The sequence below is a fragment of the Hippoglossus stenolepis genome, chromosome 11, assembly GCF_022539355.2.
Source record: "Hippoglossus stenolepis isolate QCI-W04-F060 chromosome 11, HSTE1.2, whole genome shotgun sequence".
Lineage (NCBI taxonomy): Eukaryota > Metazoa > Chordata > Actinopteri > Pleuronectiformes > Pleuronectidae > Hippoglossus > Hippoglossus stenolepis.
The window spans coordinates 8,235,158-8,247,663 of record NC_061493.1 but is presented as its reverse complement, the minus strand read 5'-3'; the positions used below and the strand labels follow the sequence as shown (position 1 = coordinate 8,247,663).

The window sequence follows — 12,506 nt, the reverse complement described above, 5'->3', positions numbered from 1 at the left end:
TGTGTCCCACTTCCCTCCTTCTCCATTTTCCCTCCATTTGTCCGTTTATTTTTTCGACTGGATCCCCAGACCTCCCTCCCTTTAGCGCCCCCCCCCCCACACTGCCCACCTTCTGCCAGAACCAGCCTGCCTCGCTAATTGCATCTCTTTCAACCCCCTCCACCCCCACCTCTCCCATCCTCTCCCTCTGCCAGGTGGCCGGCCCGAGCCAAATGGAAAATTATCCAGCGGCTGCACGGGCCGCACGGCCGCCTGCCCCTTCTCGCTGGCCATTTGCAGTGGGCTAATGGGTCTTTAGGAGATACACAGTAGCAGGCGCAGTGGGAAGGGTGGGATGAGGGGAGGTGGAGCGGTGGTGTTAGCTGAGGATTTTCAGGCTTCATTCGCCTCAAGTCAACTTAAGAAGCTCAGCCGGCGCTCGAATAAGAAACCTCGGCTCAAAGTCACAGAAGTTTATATTTAAATATGCGAAACTCTGATTGAATGAGACCCATCAGTTCGGCACAGGCCCGTCTCTGACACTGACTCGGGGAATCAGTTTTCAAAATTCATCATCTGGAAGTTAGAAGTGACTGCAGCTCTGACGTCTGGCGTCTTTCATACAGGCATTAATTCAGTAAACAAGTCAGCGTGCAGAGCTGGATTCTAACAGCTGAACCCACTGGAGACGTGAAGTTGAATTTAAATTCTGACACATTGACACATTCTCGCTTTGACCTTGACACCATAGACTTGAGACAGCAAGTATCCCTTTCACAACTTAAGTATTCGTGTGTGTGTGTGTGTGTGTGTGTGTGTGTGTGTGTGTGTTCACTAAATGCCTCTGGTGTTTGGAGCTCAGTAAACACACAGGTTGTGGGAATTTAACCTCATACATAAATTATATAGTTTTTGTACGTCCATTCATTTATTAATGCTGCTCCATGAAGAGAGACTTCGGGTTGAAGTGGAAACGAGCTTCATTTCTTGCTCTACATGTCTGCAAGGATGTAAAAGACGTTCTATTTACGTTAATTAACTCCACCAAGGTAGTTATGTTTTCATCTGCGTTTGTGTGTTTGTGGGCAGGATTGTGCAAAAACTACTCAACTGATTTCCATGAAACTTGTTTTTAGGGTGCAGTATGATTCAGGGACGTTTTTTTCCTTTTCACCTTCTTTAACATTGCAAGATTTTTCAAGTGACACTCTAGTTTCCTAGAGTTGAGTTTCGGCCAAGGCCTCAGTTTTTGAGAAGGCCGAATATTGCGTTTGCTTTGTTTGCTCTGTAGTGCTTGAATAATCCAAAGGGCAAAGGTGACAACATAACCTCCATGACGAAGGTAATCGCCTTTCTCCTGCTCCGCTCAAGGTTTCTTCCTTCTTTCTCCGTCATTGAGGGCTTGTTTATTGTTGCAGCTGTTAGGATTTTCTCTGTAATGACGTAAGGTCTCCACCTTCCTCTGCAAAGGGCCTCAAGGTCATAGAAGCTGTGATTTGACGCGATACAAATAAAACGGAATCGAACGGCATAAAAAGAGTTCACGTGGATCCCACTCCTCCGCCAAACACTATTCACTTAGTGATTCAAATCCTATTTTGTCAACATTTTTCCCTTTATGGACTTTATAGCGGACAGACTGTACCATGTGTCCATTATTGAAAAAGACATGTACAGTATGTAGTGTTGACCTTCAAGTGAGTAGATACAGTAAATCAGAGCGGGGGGGGGGGGATTTTGATATTGTGAGATAGGACGTTTTGCCATAATTCATAATAACAATTAATGAATCTTGATTAAAAAGCATCTGAAATGATGAGGGGACTGATATTTATGACAGTTTGCAATTTGGTGCAGAAACAAATAACTCAACATCTGGATCTAGTGAATTTAAATGTGGTTTCATAAGGAGACTGTTGGGCCTTGGCCAATCTAGTTATTAATTTTACTACCCAAAATTGCTTTGCATTGCACCCAAATCTCAGTACCATTTAAAAAAAATAATAATAATACGCCAAACAGTATACTACTCGTATATTTTTGATATATTTTTCAATCTCTCAATGTTTTCTTTTTTTACAGAGCTGGTACACTTTTATAAATGTTCGACTACAGTGAAACGTTTCTTTATACAAATACAGAATGGCAGCTTTTGAAACATACTGACATGGTAGTAAAATCTACAGTACATCTTTTTTTTTTTTTTACTTTTGAAATACACACATGTACAGCATTATTATCACATACATATGGACAGAGTTCAGAGTGCGAGCTGTTATTGTCGTGTTGCGTTTGTCTCACCTGCCCCTGGCGTGTGTCGGGTTAACGCCCTGGTCCCACGTGCTTCTCCTTTGGTCGTTTAAGGCAAAGAGGGAATACAACGGGGTGCAAAGACAACTTGACAGGACTTCAACACGAGGACAAACACTCGTCTTCATTTTCATTGTGATCTCGGTCGTCGCTTCCGCCTCGCTGTGTGGCGATTGTCGTACAGTACTGCAGGTTCGAGGCGGAGTGCCCACTCGGACTCGGGACAACAAGGCAGTGAAGACAAGTGTAAGGAAAGGTGTTGCTGAGAAAATTCCCATTTTTTTTTCCTTGCCCAAAATTCTGAGAAATTTGTTTCTTCAATGTGAAACTATTGCATAGGTGCGTTCAAATGAATGGGTTCTTGTTACAGTTCAATTATCTTGCTTGGTCCCATTTTGTCTTTCTGCTGTGCGCTTTATTGAGTTAGTGAATCAACTGGAAAAACATACCAAGCATTTTGATTTAAGAAAACACAATAAAAACCCAATGAAATGCTAAAGGAGAGATTTTATCTGTCATGAGTTATTGTGTTCTCCTTTTTCACTTCCCTGCGAGAGAGACTCACAGATCTGGGAGTGAAACGGTTTGTCAGCCACAGCACGCTCTCACTGCTGCTGTACAATAATACATCTGATAAATATGTACACTCACAAACATACACAATCAAATGTGGGTCATCATTTAGGTTATGTAGAAAAAAAACGTCTTTTCTTGGCCGCTGTCCTTCCTTCTCAGAAGAGAGAAGCGTGTGAACTTCAGTCACCTCAGTTCCTGGATCTGTTCTTCCTCTCCTGCTGGTCCTGCAGCTGCGGATGTGCCAGTGGCTGTCGGGAGGGCGGCTGCTTTTTTATACATTAGTCTCCAGGCCGTTCATGTCAATTGAACAGTGTTCCTTGTCCCTGTGCTCTCTCTTTCGATGAGAGGAGTGGCCGTGCTTCTTCTTCTCTGCCGGCCGAACGCCCTCCTCCAGCTGCATCAGGCGAGCCACGTCCGGGGCGTGGTGGTCGTGCCTGCTGCCCGGCGGGGGCGGCTGGTAGCAGCCGTTCTTCTGGTTCTGGTAGGTCATCATCTGCTGGATGCTGATCATGGGTTTGGTCTCGCAGATCAGAGGCACCTGGAGGATGAGATGAGGAAGAGGAAGAGGATGCTCTTAATTACCTACACCAAGGAGGTTATGTTTTTTTGTTTGTTTGTTTGCAAGATTACACAAAAACAACAGAACTGACTTCAACAAAAACTTGGTGGAAGGATTTGGTGCAGATCCAGGATTTTTATCCCCACTTTCTTTAACATTGTGAGATCAGGTGTTTTTTTCAAGCTTTTCCTTCATTTCCCAGGGAATCATGTATGGATCTTTATGAAAACAATCAGGCATGTTTAGGAGACTGATTTCTATAAGTGTGTGCAATTTGGTGCAGATAAGGTTGAATTTAAAGGGACTGTTGGGTCTCGGCTGAGGTACGTGCTCCACTAAGTGCCATTCTTGTTAAGGTCGTTTTTCCCACCTGAAAGTCCAAACCATGGTTCATGTCTTTGTAACATTTGACACAGTTACTTTTTCTTTCATATTTCAATTTACGGAGCGCACGAAAGACTTTAGTATGACATACGTACGTCGTGTCTGACGTCAGCGTGTAGCAGTCTTTCCAAATTAATGAACCTTTTAATTTAGTAATGTAAGTAATGTAAGTAATAGTTTTGTTGTTTACAAATTTTTTGTCCAAGGTTGAATAACATCTCTCTTGGCTCCATCCACTATTCAAACTAACTCTTGGCCAAAAATTAATTAAAAGTATATCCTGAAATGTCAAACCTCTTCCACCACCTAAAACCCAATTGACCTTCTACACACATGCAAAAGATTTAACTATATATTTTATATAAACTCTATATTACACCCACACACCACTTCTTTTTCAAAGAGGAAATAGTACAGCTTGTTCTTTGCACAGGTCGAGACAACCTGGATGGTCAATGAGGACATTGTGAATTATAAAATGATGTGTGCAGAGTGCGGACTCCTGCAGAGTCCATTCATTTGACCATGGTGCTCTCACCTGCTCCCCCTCTTTGACAAAATCCTTTCTGCAGATATGAGCCATGATGCCTGTGGCCAGGGCGTCACCCATCACGTTGACCATGGTCCTGAATCGATCCCTACATGATAAAACCAAAACCATGTTGTCAATGAAGGTTTCTTTCAGGTTTATGCAACATAGAAGCTTACAGTAAAATATTCCAGATGCATGAAGTAATGTGCCTGGTCTGTGTGTATTTCAATAATTCAAGTGTTGCCTTCTAGTAAGTAGTAACATTAGGACACGTAGCATTTCATTTCCCAAACATGGTGACGTTAAATGTGTGCTATTCTCTGTGAAAAGACAAACCCTTACTTACAAGGCCCAGTCAACAGCAATGATGAGAGTAATGTCATCAGTGGGCAGACCCACGGAGGTCAGCACGATCACCATGGTTACGAGTCCTGCCTGTGGGATTCCTGCTGCACCGATACTGGCTGCAGTGGCAGTGATGCTGGGAGAACAGACAGAAGAGCAGAGTGTTTTTATTTTTATAATCTACAGGAAGAGATTCTCGAGAAGGTATTTTTTTTTTTGGTTCTCACGGAAGTTGTGAGGGAAAGTACGGAATAGTTTGTGAGGGGTAGAATTACATGACTGAAATAGGTAAACTTGGATTACAGCCCTGTGTTTTTTTGCCTGTGCAGTTTCTACGTACATTCTTTTCCAGACTCATATGTGACCACTGGTCATAATTTGAAGAAATTCCCCAAGGGCAAAGATATAATGGGCCATATATAAAGAGACCAAAAACAAGTTTTGTGAGGCCACAGTGATCTTGAGCTTTGTCAACCAAGATCTATTAATTCATCTTTGAGTTTAATTGAAAGTTTGTGCCAAATTTGAAAGAATTCCCTGAAAGTCTTCCTGAAATATTCAAAAATATTGAAGAAATTCCCTTGAGGCTTTGAAATATGTTCACAAGACGTACGGACATAGGGTCCATGGACAGAAAAGTCAACCCAAAAAAGATAAGACCTCCGGCCACTAACTGTTGCTGGCACAGGGGCATACAAAATAAAGTGAGTACACAGACACTGGTAAGTAATTATCTCCACTGAAGAGGTTCTTCTTCTGCCCCTGTCTGTCTGTAATTTGGTTGATTTGTAAAAAAACTTCTCTGCAGGATTCTGCACAAAAATTTAGACATATTTAGGAAACTGATATCTGTGAGTGTGTGCAATTTAGTGAGGCTTCATTGAATTCAATGGAATAATTGGGCCTTTGAGGAGCTCTACTGAGTTCCATTCTAGTTATTAAAGTAATCAAACTCACTCAAGTACAGTTTTGAGCTATACTTGAACACTTCAATTTTAAGCTACTATATACTACTCTCGTATTTACCTCACAAAATATACAATTACATTTCACAATAAATGATCAGCCCGACGCACAGTGTCTTCACACAGAATTCATGTATATCACTGGAAGAGTGTGAAGACAAACTGCCTTGATGCCGTAATAGTGGTGACTATTTGAGTTCAAGATCAGTATGACAGGAAGTGTTGAAGTAATCTGCTGCACGTAGGTGGTCATTGACCTTTCTCTAACGGGCTCCACTGACAGCCTGTCAAGCGTTCTACAACTGCACATGTCACACAAATCAGAACAACGTGGCTGGAAAGCAGGAGCTCATCGAGTGAAGCTTACAGCTGCAGGGGTTTTATTGCGACACCCACCATCAGTTTGCTCAGAGATCTAGGAATCCACAGACAAGCCCTGCGCCAGACCATAAAAGAAACGGCACGGGCCGCACAACGCTGCAGCCAATGGCTCTGGATCATGAGGAAAGATCCCAACTCTGCCCCAAGATGTTAGGGACATGCAGCCAGGTCTGATCAGCCTGTGATGGACCTGCCTTAGCAGAGGATGTCCTTTTGTGATTTAAAATACAGAAACACCTGTTGATGCTAACAACTGGAGATATGTTCCTAACATCCGCCGGTGGTTGCTCACATCTGCGAACATCTACTGGCGGTTGGCATCCTCACTAGTGTCCGGAAGACCTGGATACCATCTTGTCCTATGTTCTAAAACTAATGTAACTTGTTGCTCCTAACATAGTTGGCCAACATTCCCCTTCTCGCTCAGTGAGAAGCCAGTTGGCTGGGAGTGCTCACGTTTGCTACGTTGTGTCAGGCCTTGTGTTTGAGCTGATAATGTGCGCAAATACAGACGCAGGGGTCCATATTCACGTTCATCACAACATGCATGATTTGCTGGAAGGACGTCATGTGAGAAGAGATGCGTATGCATGCATTATTCATCATATATCGTACAAATAAAATAAATATCGTGCATCTGGAAACACTGTCATGTGATCCCATGTGTATGTTTTCTTGGTTCACATTTTATTTTGACAGTCACTTCCCTTCCCTGTTTCGAACTGTGTCTCATTGTTGTCACTTCACTTCTTGTGTTTCCCGCCCTTGTGGTTGTCTGCGCCTGTCCTCATGTGTCTCACCTGTGTTCAATTATCTCTGCCTCCCTTTATATCCCTCACTACAATCCACTTTACAGTGAGTTCGCCGTTTTGTAGTGTTGTGTTTTCCCTTTGTCACTTTGTCTGTTCTGCTTCTTGGGATGTCTCCAGTTCTGTTCATGTACATATCTTTAGTTCTGCGTTTCGGATTTTTCTCCCAGTGTTTCGTTTTTTTTGCCTTTTTTGGAGTTGGGAGTTTTCAGCCACCAGCGTCCTTCTACGATGTTGCCTGCCTTGTTTGCATTTGGGTCCAGCCTATCACAAACATAACACACAGCCCCATGTGGATAAATCCAAAGCTTGCCAGGCCTTCTGTGACTAGTGACACTAGCTTTGACAGACTGTTCGGGGATGGGTTGGTCAGGGGGCAATTGCAGAAAAAAATAGCTTGATATAAACTATGTTGTTGTTGTCGGCTGCTCCCATGAGAGGAAGATCACCATCTGCACATTTGTTTGGCATAGTTATTTTTTTACTCTGGATGCCATTTCTGAACGACCTAGCATTGGAGGAACCAATAAGGACTGAGCTGCCAACCGCCAGGGAATATAGCCAACTTGCCCAACACATTCCCCCCACCAATGAAATTTATATAATTATTACTCAGGTTTTTATTGGCCAAAGTACAGTTTCCTTGTGGCCATGCAACAAATATTTCCGAGGCCTCATACAAGTCCTCAGTCTCAAGGGTGCTGAGGCCGGGAGCCTCTAGCTTGTAGGAATGGCGGATGAGGAGGGAAGTTGGGTTTGGGTTGAGCATGCAGATGGAGCAGCTTCCTGGTCAGCAGCCAAACAGCACGGGAACAGGATCCAGAGAGGGAAAAATTATTATAATTCTGGCGTGACAAGGGAGATGAGTAATGCAGGTCATATGGGTCTTACAGCCAAGGGATTATGAGGGAATGGGCACAGACCGCAGCCATGAGGAGAGGTCTGCTTAATGTTATCACAGTAGGAAATGTCATCAAATTAGAGGAGGAACAGGACTTTTTTTCTGGGTGGACTTGTTTACCTGGGGCTGAAAGTCGTAGGGTAGTGGTATTGGCCGGAGGGGGTCTGTTGGGTGTTTGTGTTTGTCTATCAGTCTGTCTGTCTCCCTGGGGCTTCCAGACTGATTTAGCAGAAATCAGATCAGACTAAGGAGCTCATATGAGGCGTAATCTGTGTGACATTTACATATATGTGTATCGAGTAAATCCCATCATATTTTTTTTATTACTCAGAATTAAACCAAATGTGTGACGTTAGATAATTCATATGTTGCACTCAAATCACCGCAAGCGTGCCTGCACCATTTGACCCAAATGAAGTTTGCTTGTGTCGTCACACTTTAGGAGGGGTGGTCCTTATATGCAACAATTGCTACTCAGATAAAAACCCGACCCAGCTGTATATGTAGTCATTTCAAAAGGAAAAGTTTGAAATATGAGGAAATGCATTTATTCACGTTCTTCCCGAGAGTTAGATGAGCAAATTACCCACTGCCACTCTCATGGCTATGTGTTAACGTGAAGCCTGTTAACTGATCTTATCTTAGCATAGCATAAATACTAGAAACAGGAGGAAACAGAGGAAGGACTGTGCCTTGGTTTTTCAAAAGGTAAATCCACCGATCAGCATGTCTAAAACTTGCTAATTAAATGTTCAGTTGCCTGGCAACCAGAGTAGATGGAAGTTATAACCCCAGAATATGTTTATATTGACATTTTTAAGTGAAGTTAAGGTTGTCAAATATCTCTCAACAGGTCATCAATAAGCATGTTTTCCAAAATGACTAAATGACTCTGACCCCTAAAAAATAAAAGGTGCCAGAGACCCCAATTATCCCCAGGGTTTGTTGAATCATACAAAGGATATTTATCTGAGCTAGTTTGCATAAAGACTTGTAGTATTTCCTGTGGTTTAACCCCTGTCCATTTGTTTGTTTGTCGGTAAACAAGATTACACAAAAGATACTGAACGTATCGCAAAACCTGGTGGAAATATGTGGCTTGGGTCAAGGAAGCACACATTCAATTTTAGTGCAGATGTAGGGATCCGGTTTGAAAAAAAAATCATTTTCTTTAACATTGCAAGACAGCGTTTTTCAATAATTTCACAGTTTCCCAGTGGAATAATTCATGGATCTTGATGAAAAAAATCAGGCACATTAAGGGATCTAATATCCATGAGTGTGTGTAATTTGAGGCAGATTGGTTGAATGTAAGGGGACCATTGGCCCTTTGCGAAGGTATGTGCTCTACTAGTGACATTATGGGTCATAGGGGCAAAGAATATCAAAGGGCTGATGACATTTTTTATTTTAAGCTTATCTACCAATTTTAATTTTTACTATGGCTAAATATGTTATTTCTAATTGTTTTTTTAATTTTAATATGGTTGAATTAATCTTATGGCAATCTTCAATGAAGGAGGAGGCATTGAAAAGAGACATTTGAATAAAAGATGGTCAAAATCTGTACAGTGCCGACCAAGATTACATTACATTACATTTAGCTGACGCTTTTATCCAAAGCGACTTACAATAAGTGCATTCAACCATGAGGGTACAAACCCCGAACAACAAGAATAGAGAAAGTACAATTTCTTCAAAAAAGCAAAACTACAAAGTGCTATAAGTAAGTGCCATTTTAAGTGCTACTAAATTGTTAGTTTTAAAAATGTTATTCAAGGTATAGTCGGAAGAGGTGTGTTTTTAGTTTGCGGCGGAAGATGTGTAAACTTTCTGATGTCCGGATGTCAATGGGGAACTCGTTCCACCATTTAGGAGCCAGGACAGCAAACAGTCGTGATTTAGATGAGTGCCTTATACGCTGACATATAGTTTCTGGTAAAGGTCAAACCACTGTAGACACAGGCTTGGAAATCTCCCAAAGGAAAAGCCAGATGAATCTTTCATTTGCAATCTTTTTCCTGCATGGTAAATGTCTTTCAACTCTCTTAATATCTGTAATATTAATTGCATGCCCCCTTAATCCCTTTGCTTTTATTTGACTTCCTTTAATTAAGACATCCAATAAAATCAATAAAGTGGTCGAAACATTTAATAAAAAAAAGCTTTTCATTTGACTCAAGAGCTCAGAGGATATCCTTCATTTTGTTCCACCTCCCTAACCTGCTGACATTTAAAACAGGTGATTAGTCATACTTTTGTTGGTGCCTGCTCCAGGCCAAAAATGTGCTGCTCTTACCTGATTGTGATGATCTGCCCAAAGTCAAGCTCATAATTATTCACTTGGGCGATGAAGATGGCTGCCACGGCCTCGTAGAGAGCGGTGCCGTCCATGTTGATGGTGGCACCGACGGGCAGCACGAAGCGGATGATGCGTCTGTCGATGTGGTTGTTCTCGAGGAGGCACTTGAAGGTGATAGGCAGAGTAGCAGAGCTGCGAGGGGAAACGATAACGATGACAGCTCCTCTCAGACAATCAGAGCAGTCTATGAAATACCTCTTGTAAGGAGCTGCGTCTATCTGCTTTAAATAATCGGATGTCAATCATGCAACAAAGTCACAAAATCTTTTGTTACAAGTAGCTCTTGTTTGAGCCAACGTGACAAAGCAGTGAAATATCCAAGTGCTCTAAAATCTGATACTACTTGGTGTTGATGCTTTTCTCAGCGTATGACGTCAGTAGATTCATTTCATTTTGAAAATTTCTGACAAAACTGTTGATATTAGAACTAAAAACAAAAAGATACGTGACAAAAATATTTCTTTCTCACATTTGTAATTCTGGAAAAATAAACTGAAAGTAAACTTTGTGCTTTGATGGAGGACAATTGCTAGCATTTGAAAATGTGAAGAATATATGGACTAACTATGACTAATGCTGCTCATCCCTGTGAATGGCTACAATGTGTTCTGTTGTTGGAAAAGCCCTATTCTATAAATCTCCAATCCAAGCATAAGATACACCCTTGAGGTGGAAAACAGAATCACAAATACTTCCTCCACAAACATAAAGATAAATCCAGTTTAGGACATAGTTGAGAAAGGTCTTTTACCTGGATGAGGTTGCTAAGGAGATGAGCAGAGCCTGTAGGATGCCTCTGATGTAAACAATGGGGCTCTTTTTAGTGATGAAGAAGTACATGGCTGGGAGGATGAAGAGCCCATGTAGCACCAAGCCCATTACCACGGTGATGGCGTAAAAGCCCAGCTTCTTCCCCATGGCTGAAGGGTCGTCCATCTCCAAGATCTTTCCGGCAACCAGGAACACAATACCAAAGGGGAAATACCTGGGAAGGAGAGAGGAGAGGAGAGGAGAGGAGAGGAGAGGAGAGGAGAGGAGAGGAGAGGAGAGGAGGGAGGGAGGGAAGGTAGAGCACATGTTGAGGTTATCAGCCACAAGAAAAGCTTTTCTCAAAATGCTATTTCTCTTTTCTCGCTGCGTCTAGTATTGAAACACCACTGACAACTCTATGAATAGCAAGTATAACATCTTTCAGAGTGTTCAAATGTAAAAAATAACCAAAAACGTAAGACAAAAAGTAATTGTGATCTGATAGTGGCGCAACATGACATTTTTCCTGAGGACATGAATGATGCTCATTTCCATGTTAGCCATCCAACAGTTGTCATTCTGCTAAAAACTAATTTTGTATTGTAGCACTGGTAAGAAATTCACAGGAGTCATAAAGATTCATTCTCTGGGGACCAAGAATGACTAAATCTCTGAGCGATTCAAGCTACACTATGTGGACAAAGGTTTTCGGACACACTTCTTAATCATCAGGTGTTTAATTCAGTCATTTGTTCGACTGGACAATTCAATGCTTCCAACTTTGTGGGAACAGTTTTTAGGGAAGGCCCTTTTCTGGTCCATAAAGGACTGTTTGGGTGAGTTTGGTGTGGAAGAATTTGACCGCACAGAGCCCTGACCTCAACCCCATCAAACACCTTTGCAATGAACTGGAATGGAGATGGGACATCAGTGTCTGACCTCACATTACACATTACATGTCATTTGGCAGACGCTTTTATCCAAAGTGCATTCAACATCTATGAAGGGCCATTTAGGACACTTCGGCAGGACTGAGGATTGAACCGCCACTCTACCCCTCAGCCACAACCACCCACACATGCTCTTCTGGATGAATGGGCCAAAATCCCTGTGGACAAACTCCAGAATCTTGTAGGGAGCCTTACCAGAAGAGTGGAAGCTGTTACAGCTGAAGGGGGTGTCATCACAACACCTGCAGGTGTAATGTATAGGTGTCCCAATACCTTTGTCCATGTAGTGTATTTCATTCTGGGGTCCCAAAGAGGTGGACACCACTGCCATTCATACAGCCAAGCACACGGCTGGGCTAAAAATGAGAGCTTCCTAATAGTGTTTCAGCTAAAGCTAATTGATCATCACTACAGTTATCAGTACTAAATAATTGTTACTTTGTTTTGGTGCTGTTTACTCTCATGATAACAACTCTTACCAGATGACTATGGCAACAATCTTCAACACCGCCTCATTTAAACTCTGGCAGAAGTTGACCAAAGCGCTTCCATTGGGTCCCATTCTCCCCAGCATTATTCCTGGATTGAAAAAAAAACAACAACAACATCAACATATGCTGCATGTAGGTACTGAATAAAATCTTGAGTACACAATGTTATATTAATTTATTCATATATTCAATTATATATCAACAATAATGCA

At 42.1% G+C, this 12,506-nt stretch overlaps 1 protein-coding gene across 1 annotated transcript in view; it reads right to left on the bottom strand.

Annotated features, from left to right (window-relative positions):
• Positions 1-2,006: 2,006 nt before the first annotated feature.
• slc1a7a (solute carrier family 1 member 7a) overlaps positions 2,007-12,506 on the bottom strand; it is a 32,300-nt gene continuing 21,800 nt past the window's right edge. Inside the window, exons 6-11 of the mRNA XM_035171653.2 lie at positions 12,283-12,382; positions 10,855-11,088; positions 10,041-10,235; positions 4,687-4,821; positions 4,347-4,446; positions 2,007-3,403 (exon numbers count right to left, since the gene is read on the bottom strand). Coding sequence (XP_035027544.1) covers positions 3,137-3,403; positions 4,347-4,446; positions 4,687-4,821; positions 10,041-10,235; positions 10,855-11,088; positions 12,283-12,382 — 1,031 coding nt within the window. The 3' untranslated portion in view covers positions 2,007-3,136. The remainder of the gene's footprint in view (positions 3,404-4,346; positions 4,447-4,686; positions 4,822-10,040; positions 10,236-10,854; positions 11,089-12,282; positions 12,383-12,506) is intronic.